This window comes from Saccostrea cucullata, unplaced genomic scaffold (assembly GCF_032062105.1).
Source record: "Saccostrea cucullata isolate Sc308-1 unplaced genomic scaffold, CSIRO_AGI_Scuc_v1 ctg749, whole genome shotgun sequence".
Taxonomy (NCBI): Eukaryota; Metazoa; Mollusca; class Bivalvia; order Ostreida; family Ostreidae; genus Saccostrea; species Saccostrea cuccullata.
In genome coordinates this window covers 97,589-117,500 of record NW_026921244.1, presented here as the reverse complement: position 1 = coordinate 117,500, position 19,912 = coordinate 97,589, and the positions used below count along the sequence as shown (strand labels likewise).

General features: G+C 32.5%; 2 protein-coding genes across 3 annotated transcripts in view; one reads left to right on the top strand and one right to left on the bottom strand.

The window, feature by feature from the left end:
• Positions 1 to 3,003, top strand: part of LOC134259570 (uncharacterized) — a 15,884-nt gene extending 12,881 nt beyond the window's left edge. For both annotated transcript variants that reach the window (XM_062742177.1, XM_062742178.1), the window contains 2 exons: positions 71 to 283; positions 845 to 3,003. In XM_062742177.1, the coding sequence (XP_062598161.1) occupies positions 71 to 283; positions 845 to 889 (258 nt within the window). In that variant the 3' untranslated portion in view covers positions 890 to 3,003. The remainder of the gene's footprint in view (positions 1 to 70; positions 284 to 844) is intronic.
• Positions 3,004 to 8,626: 5,623 nt separating this feature from the next.
• The window catches only part of LOC134259560 (RING finger protein 141-like), a 15,687-nt gene continuing 4,401 nt past the window's right edge, over positions 8,627 to 19,912 (bottom strand). The window contains exons 3-7 of the mRNA XM_062742146.1: positions 13,610 to 13,765; positions 13,244 to 13,352; positions 11,659 to 11,831; positions 10,385 to 10,492; positions 8,627 to 9,763 (exon numbers count right to left, since the gene is read on the bottom strand). Coding sequence (XP_062598130.1) covers positions 9,607 to 9,763; positions 10,385 to 10,492; positions 11,659 to 11,831; positions 13,244 to 13,352; positions 13,610 to 13,765 — 703 coding nt within the window. The 3' untranslated portion in view covers positions 8,627 to 9,606. The remainder of the gene's footprint in view (positions 9,764 to 10,384; positions 10,493 to 11,658; positions 11,832 to 13,243; positions 13,353 to 13,609; positions 13,766 to 19,912) is intronic.

Genomic DNA, 19,912 nt, shown 5'->3' with positions numbered 1-19,912 from the left:
TTTGCTAAAAAATATAGCTTGTTGAGATGGTCATCATCTCAGTAATCCTAATTACCCTTGTAATTGACAGGATCTTCTGAGCATAGCAGAATTACTGGGGGATGTAAAGCCCAAAGGTATCTCTAGTGAAGAGGTAACTCTCCTCCCAGAGAAGAAGTTCCATGCCAACAACAAAATGACTTCCTGTTCCATCTGCATGTGTGACTACATTCTGAATGAGAGACTGAAAATTCTTCCCTGCTTCCACGAATTTCACGGAGAGTGCATAGAAAAATGGATTGTTGTGAGTGCTTATATTAAATAAGAAATAAAATTCTATTTACAGTAATTAAAATTAGAAACTGATTTTATCCTAGAAGTTGCCAGTAGCATTACAATACATAAGGTCGTCTCAGGAAAAAACATACTGTATACTGGAAAATATTTGCAACCATTTTATTTTCGCCCCTTTCGCCCTCTTCATGGTTGGGCAAATTTAAAACGGGGCGAATTCAAAAAATGCAGCATAATAGCCTAAACAGAACTATGGACGGGCGAATTTAAATTGGGGCAAAATTGGTCTCAGGTACAAAACTGCAAAAATTACACGGACGAAAATAACCCCTATACAGTAATAAGTTTGTAAAGCAAAAGATTATTAAAGTTATTGTAAATCTTTTTGTTTGATTCTTCATAAATTTGGCAAAGAAATGACAAAAACACTTAAAAGAAAAAGAAAAAAAGGAATGTGTCTTGCTGAGAATATTTTATTTTGAGTGTAAACCAAATTGCTGCCTTTTTCATTAGGGTTTGCAAGAGGATCCCTGTAAATTGTATTGAAAGCTTTTATATATATTTTTTTCAGACCAATGCCACCTGTCCTATATGTAGAGTGGAAGTCAAAGTATGAAGACATCACAAGATTTGCATAAATAGATCACATGATATGCATAAGTAGGTCACATGATATGCAGAATTAGATCACATGATATGCAGAATTGGATCACATGATGATTATTATGCATAAAAATGTAAATTACAGGTCCATGTGTCTTTATACCTCAGCAGTTGCCCTGTTTTCAATACACTTTACTCATTGATTGTAAATTTGAGTTGCCATGCTTTACTGGGAATGTTGACTTTAATTCCTTATTTGTTTTGTACATGTATTTATAGTGCATCATTCATTGTAAAATGTTTATGGAGATATAAATATATTACATATTTATTCTTGAAGAATGGAAATGACTTTATTCATGTACTGTAAATGCATTGTATCACCGTGGGCATTATGCACTTTCAAGGGATGTTTTGTTTACTATGTCTTTCATTTTATTGGAGGTCATAAGACAAAATAATGACAAATTTTATTGACATTAAAGCACATCCACAAAAAATGTTATTATTTCTGAGGGTTGATAAAACTTAAAACCTACATTTAATTTCTGTATGGGAAAGCTTTAGTTCTCTAATCACATGTTTTCATTTGTCAGGAATTTAATTTTTTTATGCATAAAAGTTTATTATATCAAATATCTATAGAGTCTTGTGGAAAGTCAAGGGAATAAATAAATGAGCAGTATTTTTATCCTATAGAGAGATGTGAAATGAAATATCCCCTGGTTTGAAGAGTCATGAGGGTACTTTTTTCTAGTTGTCTTTTTTAAATGATATGCAATTTGCATGCACCTTTAAATCGAGCGTGAAATATGCAGTGCTCTACGCTCTTCAAAATAGTAGAAGGTAATGGGATTTAACTGTAAGAGCTGAGTAAATTGAATTGTGTATTTATTGTTTGTCTTATGTTCTTTTTAATTATTTCAAAGTCATATAAAAGTGCTCTGTCTTAGTGTAGTTAATGAAAGTGGTACTTTTATTTATTAATAAGTTAAGAAGATATGAAGGTTTGCTTACAAACTTCTTGTATTGGAGATTTGAAAAATTACCTTGTTGTTCAAGATCAGCTTGGCTTGGGTAAAATATTACACTCACTGAAAATGTTTTTTTTTTTTTAAAAACATTAATGTTTCAAGAGATGGTTCTACAATTGAAGTCTCATACATATGGATTATTGTGTTCACTATTCTTTTTGTATTGTTCTTACTATAGGATTGTTAAGAAACCATTGCCAGCAAAAGTAGGTAATTTCTGGTATTTCTGTAATATGTGAACTTATTTATTTAGTACCGTAATAAGTTGATTGAAGAATGTATACTGTACCCCATAGAATTTTTCAATTTTTATCTATTTTGGAAATGATTTCCCATACAATACTGTAAAGTTTTTCGTTTGTTCATTACTTTTGATGGTACATGTATACATGTATTACATGCTGCTTATTATGAATGGTTCTAGTCCAGAGTTTATAAAGTTTTTGTTATTTTATGCCTGAAGAGAAAAGCAGCTTTTCTTTGGTTTTGATGTTGTGAGAAATACATATGAATCAGAATTAATTATAACAACCTTGATGACCTTGAAATTCTTTTTAATCTTGCATTAGCTGTTAAAAGGCTAAAATAAAGTTTTCTGATCAATAAAGTGTCTTGTCTGTGTGCTGTCTCATCTTCTCACATTTTCATCTTCTTTTTCAGAACCACTATTTTAATTTCAAACAAATTTGCCTCAAATTTTTTTGGGGTGAAGTGTATTCAAGCATTTTTTCTAGGGGAGATAATTAAGAAATAGTGAATTAAAAAAAATCTTGTTCTCAAAAGCCACTGTGCCAAAAATTGTGAAACTTGTTAAAGTAAAAGATGAAGATAGGGACAAAGAGACTTAGGTGAGCAATGTGGTGCATGGGAATCAAGGTTTCTTTTGTTAGAAAAAAAATTTAAGATCTAAAATGATAGGAATGAATTAAAACTGCTATACTAAATGCAATTTTTACTTATAAGAAAACATTTTCTTTTCAATTTTTCTGTCCATTATAAAACTACAATGTAGATGCAGAATTTTTTTTTTTATTATAGTTACATAGTTACAAATAGACCTGTTATACAAATCTGTATCAAAGTTTATATTAAAAGTCTCATTAAAATACAGGAAACTTATTAATGTTGTTCTCTCTTTATGAGTGTTAATTAAATGATAAGAGTACATGTATTATAGGGAAATACAGTGTATTTAAAAGGAACACTCCCTTTCTGAGTGGTGTTTATTCAGCATTTCTACATTAGTGAAAAAGTTATTCATCCTTTATAAATTAATTCAATAAGTTAATTGGTTACATTTTAAAATAGACAAGATGTGTTTGTGAAACACTCATGCCCCCTTATGGCGGGTGAAACTTTCTCAAATGCAAATCAAATATGTTGGTACCAAAAGTAAGGTCTTCTCACAAGAAATATACCTGTGAAATATTGAAGCACTAGCATCACATGTTCATATGCATGGTCAAGGTAAAAGTAGGTCAAACTTCAAGGTCAAGGGTCAAAGTTGTTGGTATCTAAAGGAAGATCTTGTCACAAGGATTACATATTTGAAGTAATAACACCCTAGCCCTTACTGTTCAAAAGTAATGGCTAAGGTTAAAGTTTTTTTTTAAAGTAGGTCTAACTCTAAGGTCAAAGGGTCAAAGTTTTTGGTATCCAAAGGAAGGTCTTGTCACACGAATCACATATATAAAGTATGAAAGCCTTAGCCCTAACCGTTCAAAACTTATGACCAAGGTTAAAGTTTTTCTTTTAATTACGTCAAACTAAGGTCAATGTCAAATTTGCTGGTATCCAATGAAAGGTCCTGTCACAAGGATTACATATGTGAAGTATGAAAGCCCTAGCTCCAATTTTTCAAAAGATATGGCCAAGGTTAAAGTGGGGTAAAATTTTGCTAAACTGGATCAGACTCCAAAGTTAATGACAAAAGGTCAAATTTGATGATACCCCCCAAAAAAAGGTCTCGTCAAAAGGAATACAACACATGTGAAATATGATAGCCATAGCCTCAACCAATCAAAAGTTATGGGTAAGATTAAAACTTTCGCAGACAAACAAATTAACAGACAAACAGATAGATGGACAGACAGGGCAGAAACTATATACCGCACAATCTTCTATTACGGGGGCATAAAAAGTAGATGTGTTGGTGTTTGCATGATTCATCTGTATATAAGCCATCAATCCTTATTTTTCAAGGTGACTATCTGGTCCAGTGGTTCTTGAGAAAACTTTTTATGCCCCCATTATCGAAGATTTCAGCGGTATATAGTCTTTGTCCTGTCCGTTTGTTTGACTGTTACCGAAAAAACCTTACCTTGCCCAATTTCGAGTTGTTGGGACTATGGCCTTATTTCAGAGGTGTATTTCTTGTGACAAAACTTTCTTTTGAGTTTCCACAATATTTGACCTCTTGACTTTGACCTTGAGGTTTGACCCACTTTTACACAAAATTACCAAACTAACTTTGGCTATAATCTTTGAACAGCTGATGCTAGGGCTTTCATTCTTCACATGTGTATTTATTGTGACAAGACCTTTCAATACGTGTAAATATTTTTGACCTTGACCATAGAGTTTGACCCACTTTCAAAAAACTTTAACCTTGGTAATAACTTTTGAACAGTTAGAACCAGGGCTTTCATATTTCACATGATTCCTTATGACAAGACCTTCCTTTGGATACCACCAGTTGTGACCTTTTGACCTTGACATTTGGAGTTTGACTTGCATTTGAGAAAGTTTAGAAGCAGACAGACAGACAGATGGATGCCAGACGACAGATGATAACAAAAGATTACTTGAGTTTACAGCTTTGACAAGATAATAATCAATTCCGATCTGATCACATGACCCCTTAAGTCGATCTCATCTGTAACTTTAAAATCACTCTTAGAAACTCATGGTTAATTGTCAGAGCTAATTTTTGTTAACTGTCCCAGTTATAATAATAATAATAATAATAATAATAATAATAATAATAATAATAATAATACTTTATTTAAAGAAGGTAACCTGATTAGTGCAAGCACTATTCTTCCCCAGGGCCTTCTGACAATTAACAATTTAAAGATACATAGTTATACACATACAGACATATTATAAATATATACATAAATATACAAATACAATTAAACAGGAATCACAAATTATTCTGACATTGTTTAACATATTGTTTTACTTGTCTCTTGAAAGCATTAAGAGTTGGTGACATTTTTATGTGCACCGGTAAAGCATTCCATAATATGGCGCCAGAGTACTGGAATGAATTTTCAAAAAGTTTACATTTATGAATTGGCACACACAAATCAACATTGGATTCAGATCGAAGAGTATATTGGTTATTAATTTGAAATTTAATCATTTCATGTAAATAAGTAGGACAATAATTAAAGACGGATTTATATAACAATACATATTTATTTACAGTAAGCTGTTCATAAACAGTAAGCCAATCAAGTTTATCAAAAAGGGGTCTAGAGGGTGCATCAGGGGGAGCATCTAAAATATACCTTGCAGCACGCTTTTGAAGTTTATGAACTCTGTCAAGATTTGATCTGGACGTATTTCCCCAAATTGTTAGGCAGTAATCAATGGTAGGCATAATGTATGCATTATAAAACAATTTACGTGTTTCAAGAGGCAGATATTTTTTAATTCTACGGACTGCAGAAATTTTACGTGACAGAGTTTTACACACATGGTCGATATGTACATTGTATTGTAAAGAATTATCTAAATATACTCCAAGAATTTTTTCATATGTTACTGTAATTGTCTAATTTCTGGTTCGAAACGTATAAAGGAAAATCATGGTCTAAGAATTTTGATCTCTTTTGATGTGTCCCTATTAACATGCATTTAGTTTTTGAGGCATTAAGTTATGATCATTTGATTTTGAGTGCACCATTTTTCTATACAAGCAATATCCATTGATAATGAATTTACTATAGATTGGGAATCTTTGCCGGAAGCATGTAAAGTGGCATCATCGGCAAACAAATCTATGTTTGAATTTTTGATATAAAGTGGAAGATCATTAATGTACATTAAAAACAGAAGAGGACCTAGTATAGACCCCTGTGGAACTCCCGCTGTGACTTGCTGATAAGATGATTCTTTGTTAGACAGATGGACACTTTGAAGTCTGTCACTTAAATACGATCGAAACCAATGTAAAGTTATTTCATCAAAATTATAACATTGTAGCTTTTTAAGAAGAATTTCATGATTTACTAAGTCAAATGCCTTACTGAAGTCAAGAAAGACAGTACCAACAAGTTTGCCTTGGTCCATTTCATATAACCATTTATCTGTAATTTTTGTAAGGGCTGTTTGACATGAATGCAATTCTCTGAAACCTGATTGAGATTCTATTAAAAGATCAAAGTCTGACAATAGTAATCGTACATATTTTGCCACATGTTTTTCTATAATTTTTGATAATGTGGGTAAAATAGAAATGGGCCTGTAGTTATTTGGATCTAGCTTGTTTCCCTTTTTATAAATAGGTGTAACTTTGGCAAGTTTAAAGCTTTTCGGGAAAATACCTGAAGTAACACTAGTATTTATTATATGGGTTACAGGTTTATGTATTATTTGTGCAGTAAGTTTTAATAAACGTGGACCGATGGTATCTACACCTGATGATTTATTAACATCTAGTTTGTTTAGTAAGGAAAGCACTTCGTCAGGGCTTATAAGCGGGATACAAAACATTTCTGATCCCAATTTAGACTGTACAAAATTTAAAAGGCCATCGAAATCACACTCTTCTTTATTTACTCCTTCAAGGAGTTTAGCAGAGACATTTGAGAAATGAGAATTAAATATCTCTGCAATTTCTTGTGTATCCTCTGTTACATTATTATTTTGTTCAAGTGCCGTCGGACTATAATTTTTGGGAGTAGAAGCTAATTTGTTTAATGCATCCCACATCTGACGTGGATTTTTGTTTTGCTCTACAGTTGATTTATAATAATTAATTTTTGCATTTTCAATCAGTGATGTTACTTTATTTCGCCATAATCTGTAGTTTTCAAAGTCCTTATTTTTATGAAAGTTATTGCGCTTGTGCTGTGCTTCAAGAATTTCTTGGGTTAACCATTTTGGTCTTGCATCATACTTCACTCTTTTAGATTTTATTTTTGCATGTTTGTCTAGTACAGCATTAAAAAGTGAATAAAATTTATTTAGGATTAGAGAGTGAATCTAAGGATTGAAAATTAACTTTTTCCAGGTCTGAGAGAAAGTTTATTTCATTAAACTTTTTGAAGTCTCTGTATGTTATCTCCGTGTGCTTATACTTCTTAACATAATCATGTAGTTTTCTTGTAAAACAAATAGGATAGTGGTCAGAAATTGCAATTGGCGGTACTACAGATTCACATATGTTCTCAGTGTTGAGATAGACTGAGCATAAGTAAGAAACATAAAATATCTTTTAAAGTTCATAACAATAAATATCATTTTTTTACAATAATTTATTCAGAACTGTATCTGATAGCACAACAGTATAAAACTCTTTGTCCAACAGGCTCAATCAACAGTTATTTCCCTTTGTAAATTAAATACTCATTTCACTAGCACAAAAAAAAAAAAAAAATCGAAACAATGCATAACTCATGACAAGAAAATAATCAATAACATTCAATTTTTTATCATAGCTTCACAGGGACTATTATTCTTTTAGGAGACATTCTTTAGCAGGGATATATGCACATGACATATGATACATGACTGCAGTTTCCACTATGTTGTTTTCCCTATACAAACTTATACATGTACACATATCAATTATTTGAGGTATAAAGAATGACTGCATATGTAAAATATACTTTCACATTTAACAACATATTTTTAAAAATTACAATTATTAACTTTGCTGTATACGCTGTAATAATTTATTGCAATCTACTTTGCTGTATTAATGAAATAGAATAAAACAGCATGTTTGACCTAAAAAAAAAAAAAACACTTAAAAAAAACTGATCTGTGAAAAGAGCACAAAACATGTACTCTTGGAAATTTCAGACGATTCATAAAGAAAAAAAAAAGGGGGTTAAAGTAATAAACAACCATATAAATACTGGCATTCCTGTGATTTATTTCTACAATAAAATAAAACTTTACCTACATCACAATTAAATTTGAGCCAAAAAATTAAATACAAGCACCTAAAATAATCATGCTCATACATAACAAATCAATGAAAAGAATGTTTCCATTTATAACATTGCATATCTAGTAATTTATATGCATCCTATAGGTAATTACTTTCGTAAGTATCAGTTCACAATCTAACAAATTACATTCTCTAGTCATTATGAACAATTGACCGAGAAAAAAGTCATTGAGATATTTGTATATAATCAACTCTAATTGATAACACTTTCATATTAGAACCTAGAAGATCACCATTAAACTCCTGAATTAACATATGTCCTATATTATGCTTTGAAATATGAAAAATGGATATCTCCACACGAATCTTGACCCAACTTGACCCCCTATGCTTCCTTTCAACTTCCATTTTTCAAGGAGAAAAATTAAAATTAGGCAATAAATAAATAAATAGTTTCAGTAGCAATTTCCAGAATAGATAAAGCAGGTATTTCTTTCCCTTTTTGATTCGAACTCAGCAAAGAAAGCAAAGTGACAATTTTGAGGAATACAGAATGTTCATGACCTTTACTGGTATATGGAAATAATACATGTATTACATTTATCTGTTATGTTCAAACTATTAAAAGATCAGAGAATGCCTTCTTTCTGTAGAAAAAAAAAACAACTTACATTGGGAATATGATTCACACGCTACTAAAGAGGGTAAAGGTCAAAGCTTTATGTCAGAGGTCAAATGGGACCATTGGGACAGTGCTTTATAACCACCTTGTTTGATTGCAAGAAAAAAGAAATCTGGATTTATGATATGGCACTGGCAATAAGATCTAAATAACTTGTAGAAAAGAAAGCAATCTGAAGTAAAACAGCATATTAAAGTATTATCACAGACCACTTGTGTGTATACTTTGCTATGTTGCAAACATATCATTCAGTCTATTGGATAATATTGGTAAATTCTTCTCAAATCATCTTACGTGACTATATACGATATGTCATTATGTGTGTCACTTAAAATACAACAAAAACAAATTACATCTAACTGCAAGGATAAATATCAAAATTGTAGCTAACAACAATTAAATGCATATTATATATTTCTTTCATCATTGTGACAAAAGAATAACAAAAGATGAAATGTCAGGAATGTGAAGAACGTACGTCAAAGCTTCCTCCTATGAAAATATTTTTGCAAAATAAGAAAAACAAATTGATTATTTAAATATCAATACACTAATAATCCTAAAAAGTACATTTCACATGGGTGTTAATTTAGCAGTTTCTCTTAATTTTCACTGTAAACCAACTAATATTAACAGTTCAACGAACACAACAATTTACTTTCATAACTGAGGAAAGCCAAAACAAAACTATTAACAGACACACAAATAAAAGTTGATTTACAGTGCAATTCTTCCAAACACTTCCATATTTACAATCAACAACATCCTTATAACATGTATAATGTAACGCTTAATTTATCGAGAAACACATCTACTTATTACTCATTTAGTAACATATTACCCCGTACTATTAAAGCATACTTTCTCAACATAGAAGCACTAATTCATCATGTTTTGTGTCCCGGTTTGTCCGCTAAGCTCACTAGGTAACCTTTGACCTCTGTCTCATACTCAAGGTCGTCTGGCTTTTCTGTTAAGACCCAGGTCTCATCGATGCTTTCCACTCGTTCACGGCAAATGGGGCAAGTTTTGCTAGTCACATTCCTGCAAAAATTGGAATTATCGTTTTTTGCTCTGTTTGGTTGAAGAATTATTTCTCAAGGTCAGACAGCTTGACATTAAAATGTTTGCATAAAAAAATTCTCTTATTTTTTGCACATTCAGTTGTTTTTCTGTTTTTAATTTCAGAAAATTAAACATTGGAATACATGTATATACATATATATAGTTCTAATTAACACATTTAGAAATGAATTACATAAACCTGTAAATCAATATTTTCATAAAGTTAAAAGTTTTTTCAAAAAGTGAAGTTCTAAAAAGAAAACTACATGTACCTTGATTATAACCCACTGAATATCAAATATTTTATACAGAATTTTTTTAATTTATATACTGTAGACGTACTTTTTTCCACGGGGTCATAATTCCGCGGAATCCCAATTTTTGTGTAATCCGCGGGTAAAAAATTACGCGGATTTTCTACATTGTCAATATATGCTTTACATTTATATTAAGTACGCTTGGACAAATTTCCGCGGAAAATTTGTGCATAGCGTAAATTAATACTACGCGGAAAAAAGTACTTCTACAGTATTTGAATATTTATTTATATCAGCAATAATACAAAATCATTATAACTTTATGTAAGTTGTCAGTATTTACCATGTGTCTATACAGCCCTCACAGAACTGGTGAGCACAAGGCAGTATGATCTCGGACCTGTTCTCCATACATATACAGCATTCATTGTCATCATCCTCTTGTCCTACACTGAACACAGAACACAAATCTTAAATACAGTGGAACTGCATTACCTTACACAAATATCTCAAATGCAATCGAAATCTCAAATTAAGTTAGCTTGAAGATCTTTAGGTATTTTAATCTCAGTATCTTGTATACTCAGACACATGCATCTCAAAGTCTCAGTTTTTCCCTTGGTTATACCCATTTTGAGACAATGTGGTTTTACAATCTACACCTGTACCTATACAAGAATGCAGATGGATATATCATTTACCTCAATGAATTATGACTTTCAAAAAGACATAGAATACAACTTTGCATTGATCATTATCTTTTTTGACATTTTTTAATATGTTCAATTTGTGCACTTTTATATCTTGAGAAATAGTTTTCATAATCTTATCAATGTAACAGAACTTTTTGTCCCCTGCTGAAAGTGGGGGAATATTTATTTTAGCCAGTCTGTCTATCCGTCTATCTGTCTATCTGTAACACTTTTGTTTCTGTGTGATATCTTGAGAAACCTTTTTGGCTTTTGCAGTGAAATTTTATACAACTCCCTAAGGCCTAGGAAAGATCTCTTTTGAATTTGAGGTCAAAAGGTCAAAGGTCAAGGTAATAAATTAAAAATTTTCTGTTTTAATACTTTCATTTTTCGCATAATATCTTGAGAAGCCTTTGAGCTTTTACAGTGAAATTTTATACAACCACTCCCTATGGCCTAAGAAAGATCTCCAGTGATTTTGAGGTAAAAATGTCAAAGGTCAAGGTCATAAATTCAAAAATTCTGTCTGTTTTAAAGTTTTCAGTTCAGTGCAATTTCCTAGGCCTTTGAGCTTTTGAAATGACATTTAACACCACAACTCCTTATAGAGTATGGAAGACCACTTCTTATTTAGAGGTCAAAATTGAGGTAAAAAGTTCAAGGGTTAAGGTTGTAAATCAGTAACTGTACATTCTGTGTCTGTGTAAATCTTTCATTTCCTGGTGATATCTCGAGAAGCTTTTGAGTTTTGCAGGGGGGAGAGGGGCACAGATTCTCTGCATTATCTCGTCATTTTTTTCTCCCTTTTTATTGGTGTAAAATTATTTATTTATATGTGTACGTATCATTTTTACTTTTAATTTCCAAAATCACAAATTTATATATCTCTTTCCAAATGGTGATAATGACTTTATAAAGTTCCTACCCTTCAAATATGGCACTAGCACAGATGCTATTAGGTAAACTGCTGAGTTGCCCTTTCTCGTGCTCCATAGCGTTCAGATTGGACACCTGGTCAGAGATTTCGCGATACAGAATGACATACTGCTTTAGATTGAGTCGTCTCTGAGACTCCACTCTGTTCAGATGAGTATTTATCTGAAATAAAAAAAGGAATGGAACTAATCGATGTGTATGTTTACAATACGTGAGGATTGTTCAGAAAATTCAACAAAATTAATATACATGTTCAAAATTAGAGAATTGGAGGAAATTGAACAAAATTTTAATACAAGTTAGAATATGATGAATTTCTAGTAATAAGAATAATACACAACGATAATATAATGATACTTGGTATAAATTGCATTTATAATTTGGGCAACACAATTTATGCAATGCTAGTGTTAATAAGATAATGTCAGAACAACAGCATTTTATTTATCAACTTAAATACCATAGGACTTATTTACTGTAAGTTGTTTTTAACTGGTATAATTAATCAATAATAAATTTACATAAACCATGCAATATCTAAAATAATAAACTATTAAATGATTTAGCCAGGAAGGACAACTCTTTTAATTTTTAATTTAATTCAAAAAGTCTCAAAATGAAGCTTGAAAAGTAAATTTTTCATGCAACAATTTTCATTATATACCTCTCAATGTGCTTCAGGGTTCTTTGAAGTTCTCAGAAAGGTCTAATAGAAAGTCAAAAATTTTACCCAGTAAAAGCATTTTAAAATTACATATATCAAGAAATTGATGTTCATTTTAATCTAACCGTAGATACTAATGTTTATTAACATGATATGAAATTAGAGTACATTATATGTATAAAAATTGTGGAATTTCTTCAAAAGTCTTGATACCTATGATTTTTATTTTTAAAATGTGTTAATCGATCAAACATGAATTGGAAAATGCATAGCAGGTGTTTTTAATTGCAATCCCTGAAAATATATTTGAGATTTACTAATTTTCTCTATATGATATGATAAACTTGAAAGATAAAGTTTGAAGAATTATGGTGGGTAAAAACACGTTACTTTGAAAATTCAGAAACATTTTTGTGAGCATTTTCAATTAGTCAATGCTTGATTTTCAGAACATGAGGATCGGAGTACCTTAAATCAGTATTTTTTGTACAATAACATCTGTCTTGATGCATAACGTCATTGTGCTGTATATGACATGAAACTATATCTTCAAGTATAGTCTCGCTGAACTTTTTTTTCAGTGTATTCCCAGTGGGAAAAAAAAACTTTTATTTCCTTTAAGTTCTAGATATGTGTAAGCTTTAAGAAAATTAACTCAGTTTTCAGTTTTTAGTGAATTGCAAGCCTGGCTATTTTAGTAAAAAAAAAATCTGACAGCAATATACTTTTCATGAATTTTGATGTGATTTAAATGTTAATAAGTGAATTTCTTTGCATTCGAGCATCCCCTGTCGACCAGTCACCCCCACTGTGGGCCCTACATATTGATCGGGTACAGAGACATTCTGTAGCAAATTTTGTAGCTAACTGAATTACTAATTAACTAATTACGGTGATGAATTTATCTTACTTTCTGGCAGATGACTCTGACCGTAGGTTTCCAAAATATGGAGGCATCTGTACCACACTGTACTGAGAACAGGAGCTGTTTTCCTCTTCGGTCACAGAAAGTGGACGTTCTGAAATATTTGAATACATGTACATATATTAATCTCTTAATCGTTATATTATTTTAAACTTAATTTTTTTATTTAATAGTTCATTCACTAAAATAGGACAATCTCGAAAATACAAAATTTGAATAAATTTTCACTGATGACAGACATTAAAGTAAAATCAAGTAAAATCACACAATTTTTTGCTTTCAAATACCACTGACTGTCAGAAATGAATCAGTAAGATGCTTCTTATTATCTTAAACAAACCAAACCCTTACAATGAATTCAGCTCCTGAATGGAACGGAGGAAATCGGAGTACGAGAGATTGGCCAGACACTTCAGAATGGTGAGATGTGATCGCAGTTTGCTGTGGACAATTCCGATTGTCTGTTCTGGATTAGGAAGACTGTTACCCTGCCCCATTCTGCAGTAACTAAAACAAATTATGAAATAATGATCAGACTTAATAAAACAGGTAAACAACAAATACAAGACTCCTGGCATGTACAACCTTTCAATATATCAGAATAAAAATATTTTTCTATTGCAAAAATGTCAGATGCAGATGCAGATAACATTAAGTCCTATTATATAAACTTCAACTAGCATTATGATCCCTTCAGCAAACAAATAACCCAGATGAAAAGCTGTTGATTTAGCTCTTACAATAATTGCAATTGTTCCATATTTTCCAATCAAATAAAAAATATATTTAGAATTAAAACAAAATAACAAATTAACAATTAAGAGCAGAAAAGTATGACAATGCACTGTGAGTTCAATTATGACTATATGAAAATTGACTTCTAAAATTTCTTTATACATCATAATGGATTTGATCAGAAAAGTTTTGACTTTTACAAAAATAGGAGGTACATTGGGGAAGTGAATTTTTCCCTATCAAATATTTTGAGCAATATATACAATCATAACTTCACCATGTTCACCAGGTAAACTAAAAGAACCAAATACTGAAAGATCCTGTGAATCCCAACTCACTGAGTTTATAGATGACATAACTATCCACATGACTGCCGGAAAGCAGACAGATGTATTGATCATGGATTTTTCCAAGGCTTTTGACAAGGTTAGCCATAGCCTCCTCATCCATAAGCTCCGACATTATGGGATCCAGGGGAACGTGAACAACTGGATTGCTAGCTTCCTGTCCAACAGAACACAAGCAGTAGTTGTCGATGAAGAAATGTCCAGCTATGTCAGTGTTGACTCTGGAGTGCCCCAAGGGTCAGTCCTTGGGCCATGCCTATTCCTGTTCTATATAAACGACATGCCAGAAGGCCTCAATGCCACAGTAAAACTTTTTGCTGATGACACTATTGTATATCTAACTGTCATGTCAAAACTGGATACCCAGACACTCCAGGCAGACCTAGATAAACTGGGCATTTGGGAAAGGAGGTGGAAAATGGAATTCCATCCTGATAAGTGTAATGTATTATCAGTCAGCAGGAAGCCTAACCCAATACATCACCAATACTCGCTACATGGCCATATTCTTGAACATGTAAAGAGAGTGAAATACCTTGGCTGTCTTATAACATCAGACTTGAAATGGAGTGACCATATTAGTAACATCTGCTGCAAAGGAAACAAGACCCTTGGATTTCTCCACCAAAACTTAAACATCAGCTCAACATCCATAAAGGAGAGTGCAAACAAATCACTAGTTAGACCCCAGTTGGAGTATGCAGCACCTGTTTGGGTCCCCTACACCCAAAAAGACATCCATAACCTGGAAATGGTCCAACAACGTGCTGCACGTTATGTAAGCAACAGGCATGGTAACAGATCAAGTGTGGACAGCATGATACAACATCTACAATGGCAGACACTAGAAGAGCATAGGTGAATCTCCAGACTTGTCCTATTTTACAAAATTGTTCATGACAAAGTTTCCGTTACCAAGCATGACCGACTTATTCCACCACTACGTCGATCAAGACATGTATACTCACCAAGAAGCCTATCAATTACCATCTTGTAAAAGTGACTATATAGAAAATTCTCATATTTCCCTCGTACCATCAAAGAGTGGAACCACCTACCACCAGAGATAGTCACGGCAAAAACACTTGAGACCTTTAGGTCTCAGGTGACCACCTACTAGTATTTGCCATAAATTATAATTACTATTTTAACCTTTTAAATTTTTATTTTTGGAAACTCCATGCACACCACACACATGCCATAATAATCAGCTAGCTGATTGTGGGCATCACATGGCAGAAGCAGAAGACCGAGAAAGGCTTGGTTGCTGTACTTGTAAAATTAACTTGTTTCTATGGAATGAAAGTTGAATAAAAAAAGATAGATTTTTGTAAACAACATTTCAAGTTGTGCAAGATTATCATTATTATCATTTAATACTGCCTGCTTTGCAAGTTCTAACAAAGTGGGTGAAGAGAAAATTGGGACTTTTAATATGTATGTCATTGACCTAAATGAAATATTTTTCTGCATGCAGTTACCTGAAGACCCACAATTAAACAAAAATGCATCTCACTGCTAACTTTGTTTTCATGATAATTAACAACAATTAAAAGTTTAGAACTTTGTTTATTGAAATGAACTAACATTCCAAGTCATGTGACATCAAAGACAAGAATTTCCTTTGATTTCAATGAATATCATGCTTTTTTATTTAAATTCTAATTTACCATGTTTACACTTGAACATTCAGTATAGATGAAGGCATTAATTATAGCATTATGCAAATTTCCATTACAGTGTATTGAATTTGATTCATGTTTAAAGCCAGATGTTATATGGCATTTACAATTTTTCATCATAACAATACACTTAGCAGTTGTGTTACTGAATACCCATATGCAGGGTCAAAAATGTCCAACTAATCAGTAATATTCAGCAATAATCAGTAGTGCCCCTAACACTGTGACATAAACCCCTGACCCTAGGTCCACACATTGCACAATTTTTTAAAAGGCACCCATAAAATTGCCTATCAAAAAATAAATAAATGCTTAATAAATTTTATACAAAGGAGCAGATTTCAAACAATTAATTCATTTTCAGTATATAAGCTGACCCTGGGGCCTTGAAATTCACAATTCTGCATGACCCTTGCTCATCATAACTATATAGGTAGTTCACCTGCTTCATACCCAGAGACAGAGAAGAAAATTTTCAAAGATTTAATGTATTTTCACTATATAATCAATAGAAACACCTGACCCTGGGGCCATAAAATTCATAATTTTAGAAGAGGCATTCTTGCTCAGATTTTCAAAGAATTCATGTATTTTCACTATATAATCAATAGCCCCCATTACCAGAACCCCTACCCTACATGGGGCCATAAAATTCACAATTTTGGTTGAAGCACTCTTCATGCTCATCATAACTATGTACTTAGTTAGTTTATCTAATACCTAGGAGCAGAGAAGAAGATTTTCAAAGAATTCATGTATTTTCACTATATAATCTACTACCAGAACCCCTGACCCTACATGGGGCCATAAAATTCACAATTTTGGTTGAGGCACTCTTGCTCATCATAACTATTAAATTAGTTAGTTTAATTTATACCTACGAGCAGATTAGAAGATTTTCAAAGAATTCATGTATTTTCACTATATAATCAATAGGCCCCCCTCCCCCAATACCAGAACCCCTGACCCTACATGGGGCCATAAAATTCACAATTTTGGTTGAGGCACTCTTGCTCATCATAACTATGTACTTAGTTAGTTTATCTAATACCTAGGAGCAGAGAAGAAGATTTTAAAGAATTCATGTATTTTCACTATATATAATATTGCTCATCATAACTATGTACTTAGTTGGTTTATTTAATTCCTAGGAGCAGAGAAGAAGATTTTCAAAGAATTCATGTATTTTCACTATATAATCAATAGAGCCCCCCCCCTCCCCCAATACCAGAACCCCTATTTTGGGGCCATAAAATATCACAATTTTGGTTGAGTCTTGCTCATCATAACTATGTACTTAGTTAGTTTATCTAATACAAATTCATTTTAAAGAATTCATGTATTTTCACTATATAATCAATAGCCCCCCCGCCCCTCCCCCCAATACCAGAACCCCTGACCCTACATGGGGCCATAAAATTCACAATTTTGGTTAGGCATTTGCCCAATATTCAAGTTTATCTAATACCTAGGATAGAGAAGAAGATTTTCAAAGAATTCATGTATTTTCACTATATAATCAATAGACCCCCCCCTCCCCCAATACCAGAACCCCTGACCCTACATGGGGCCATAAAATTCACAATTTTGGTTGAGGCACTCTTGCTCATCATAACTATGTACTTAGTTAGTTTATCTAATACCTAGGATTTTCAAAGAATTCATGTATTTTCATATATAATCAATAGAGACAATACCAGAACCCCTGACCCTACATTTTCACAATTTTGGTTGAGGCACTCATCATAACTATGTACTTAGTTGGTTTATTTAATTCCTAGGAGCAGAGAAGAAGATTTTCAAAGAATTCATGTATTTTCACTATATAATCAATAGAGCCCCCCCCCCTCCCCCAATACCAGAACCCCTGACCCTACATGGGGCCATAAAATTCACAATTTTGGTTGATATTTGTTATCATAACTATGTACTTAGTTAGTTTATCTAATACCTATGCTTTAAAAAATTCATGTATTTTCACTATATAATCAATAGAGCCCCCCCCCCTAATAAAATTCACAATTTTGGTTGACTTTCATCATAACTATGTACTTAGTTGGTTTATTTAATTCCTAGGAGCAGAGAAGAAGATTTTCAATGGAACCCCTGACCCTACATGGGGCCATAAAATTCACAATTTTGGTTGAGGCACTCTTGCTCATCATAACTATGTACTTAGTTATCTAATACCTAGGAGCACATTCATGTATTTTCACTATATAATTTCACTTAAATTAACCCTACAATGGGGCCATAAAATCACAATTTTGTGACCTTGATCATAACTATGTACTTAGTTAGTTTATCTAATACACAGAGAAGAAGATTTTCAAAGAATTCATGTATTTTCACTATATAATCATGCATAAACCAGAACCCCTGAACATGGGGCCATAAAATTCACAATTTTGGTTGAGGCACACTTGCTCATTATAACTATGTACTTAGTTAGTTTATCTAATACCTAGGAGCAGAGAAGAAGATTTTCAAAGAATTCATGTATTTTCACTATATAATCAATGGCTAATACCAGAACCCCTGACCCTACATGGGGCCATAAAATTCACAATTTTGGTTGAGGCACTCTTGCTCATCATAACTATGTACTTAGTTGGTTTATTTAATTCCTAGGAGCAGAGAAGAAGATTTTCAAAGAATTCATGTATTTTCACTATATAATCAATAGAGCCCCCCCCCCCCTCCCCCAATACCAGAACCCCTGACCCGACATGGGGCCATAAAATTCACAAAGTTTGATAATCCATCATAACTATGTACTTAGTTAGTTTATCTAATACCTAGGAGCAGAGAAGAAGATTTTCAAAGAATTCATGTATTTTCACTATATAATCAATAGAGCACCCCCTCCCCCCAATACCAGAACCCCTGACCCTACATGGGGCCATAAAATTCACAGTTTTGGTCGAGGCACTCTTGCTCATCATAACTATGTACTTAGTTAGTTTATCTAATACCTAGGAGCAGAGAAGAAGATTTTCAAAGAATTCATGCCTATATAATCATAATACCAGAACCCCTGACCCTACATGGGGCCATAAAATTCACGGGCGTATAATCATAACTATGTACTTAGTTAGTTTTCTAATACCTAGGACAAGAAGAAGATTTTCATTTGTATTTTCAAGTTGTGCCAAGATATTATCTGGCGGCCGCCATTATTATCATTTAATACTGCCTGCTTTGCAAGTTCTAACAAAGTGGGTGAAGGCGGCCGCCAGAAAATTGGGACACATTTTAATATGTACCGGCCGTATGTCATTGATATAACCTAAATGGCGGCCGCCAAATATTTTTCGGCCGCCATGCAGTTACCTGAATATATCCGGCCGCTACAATTAAACGGCCGCCAAAAATGTCGGCTCACTGCTAACTTTGTGTGGTTCAGTGTTAAAATTAATAGCAACATCAACAACCAAACTTAAAGATTTTTTATGTTTCTAATAGATATGTTTTGCATAGCTTTATTTGATTTGAATTATGAAGTATTTGTAACGATTATTACATTAAATCATGGTGTTTGCTGTAAGTCATGATTGAGAATGATAAAGTTTTGCATTTTGGATTTCAAAGTGTTCCAATATTTCAGAATTCGTTTTTTATCATTTTCCTTTGTGTCATTTCAATGAATAACACTCACATTTTGCTTTTTTATTTAAATTCTAATTTACACTTGAACATTCAGTATAGATGAAGAAATAAAAAAAAAATGTTAAGTAATTGATGTGGTACATGTATCAGTAATAATATATAAGGATATTATTACGTTTAGAATAAAATATTAAGAAATAAACCCTTTTCTCAGAGGCTGTTCATCCCCAATGAAAATGCCCAATTATCACAATTAACACCACTTTTCAAGAAAAAATGTC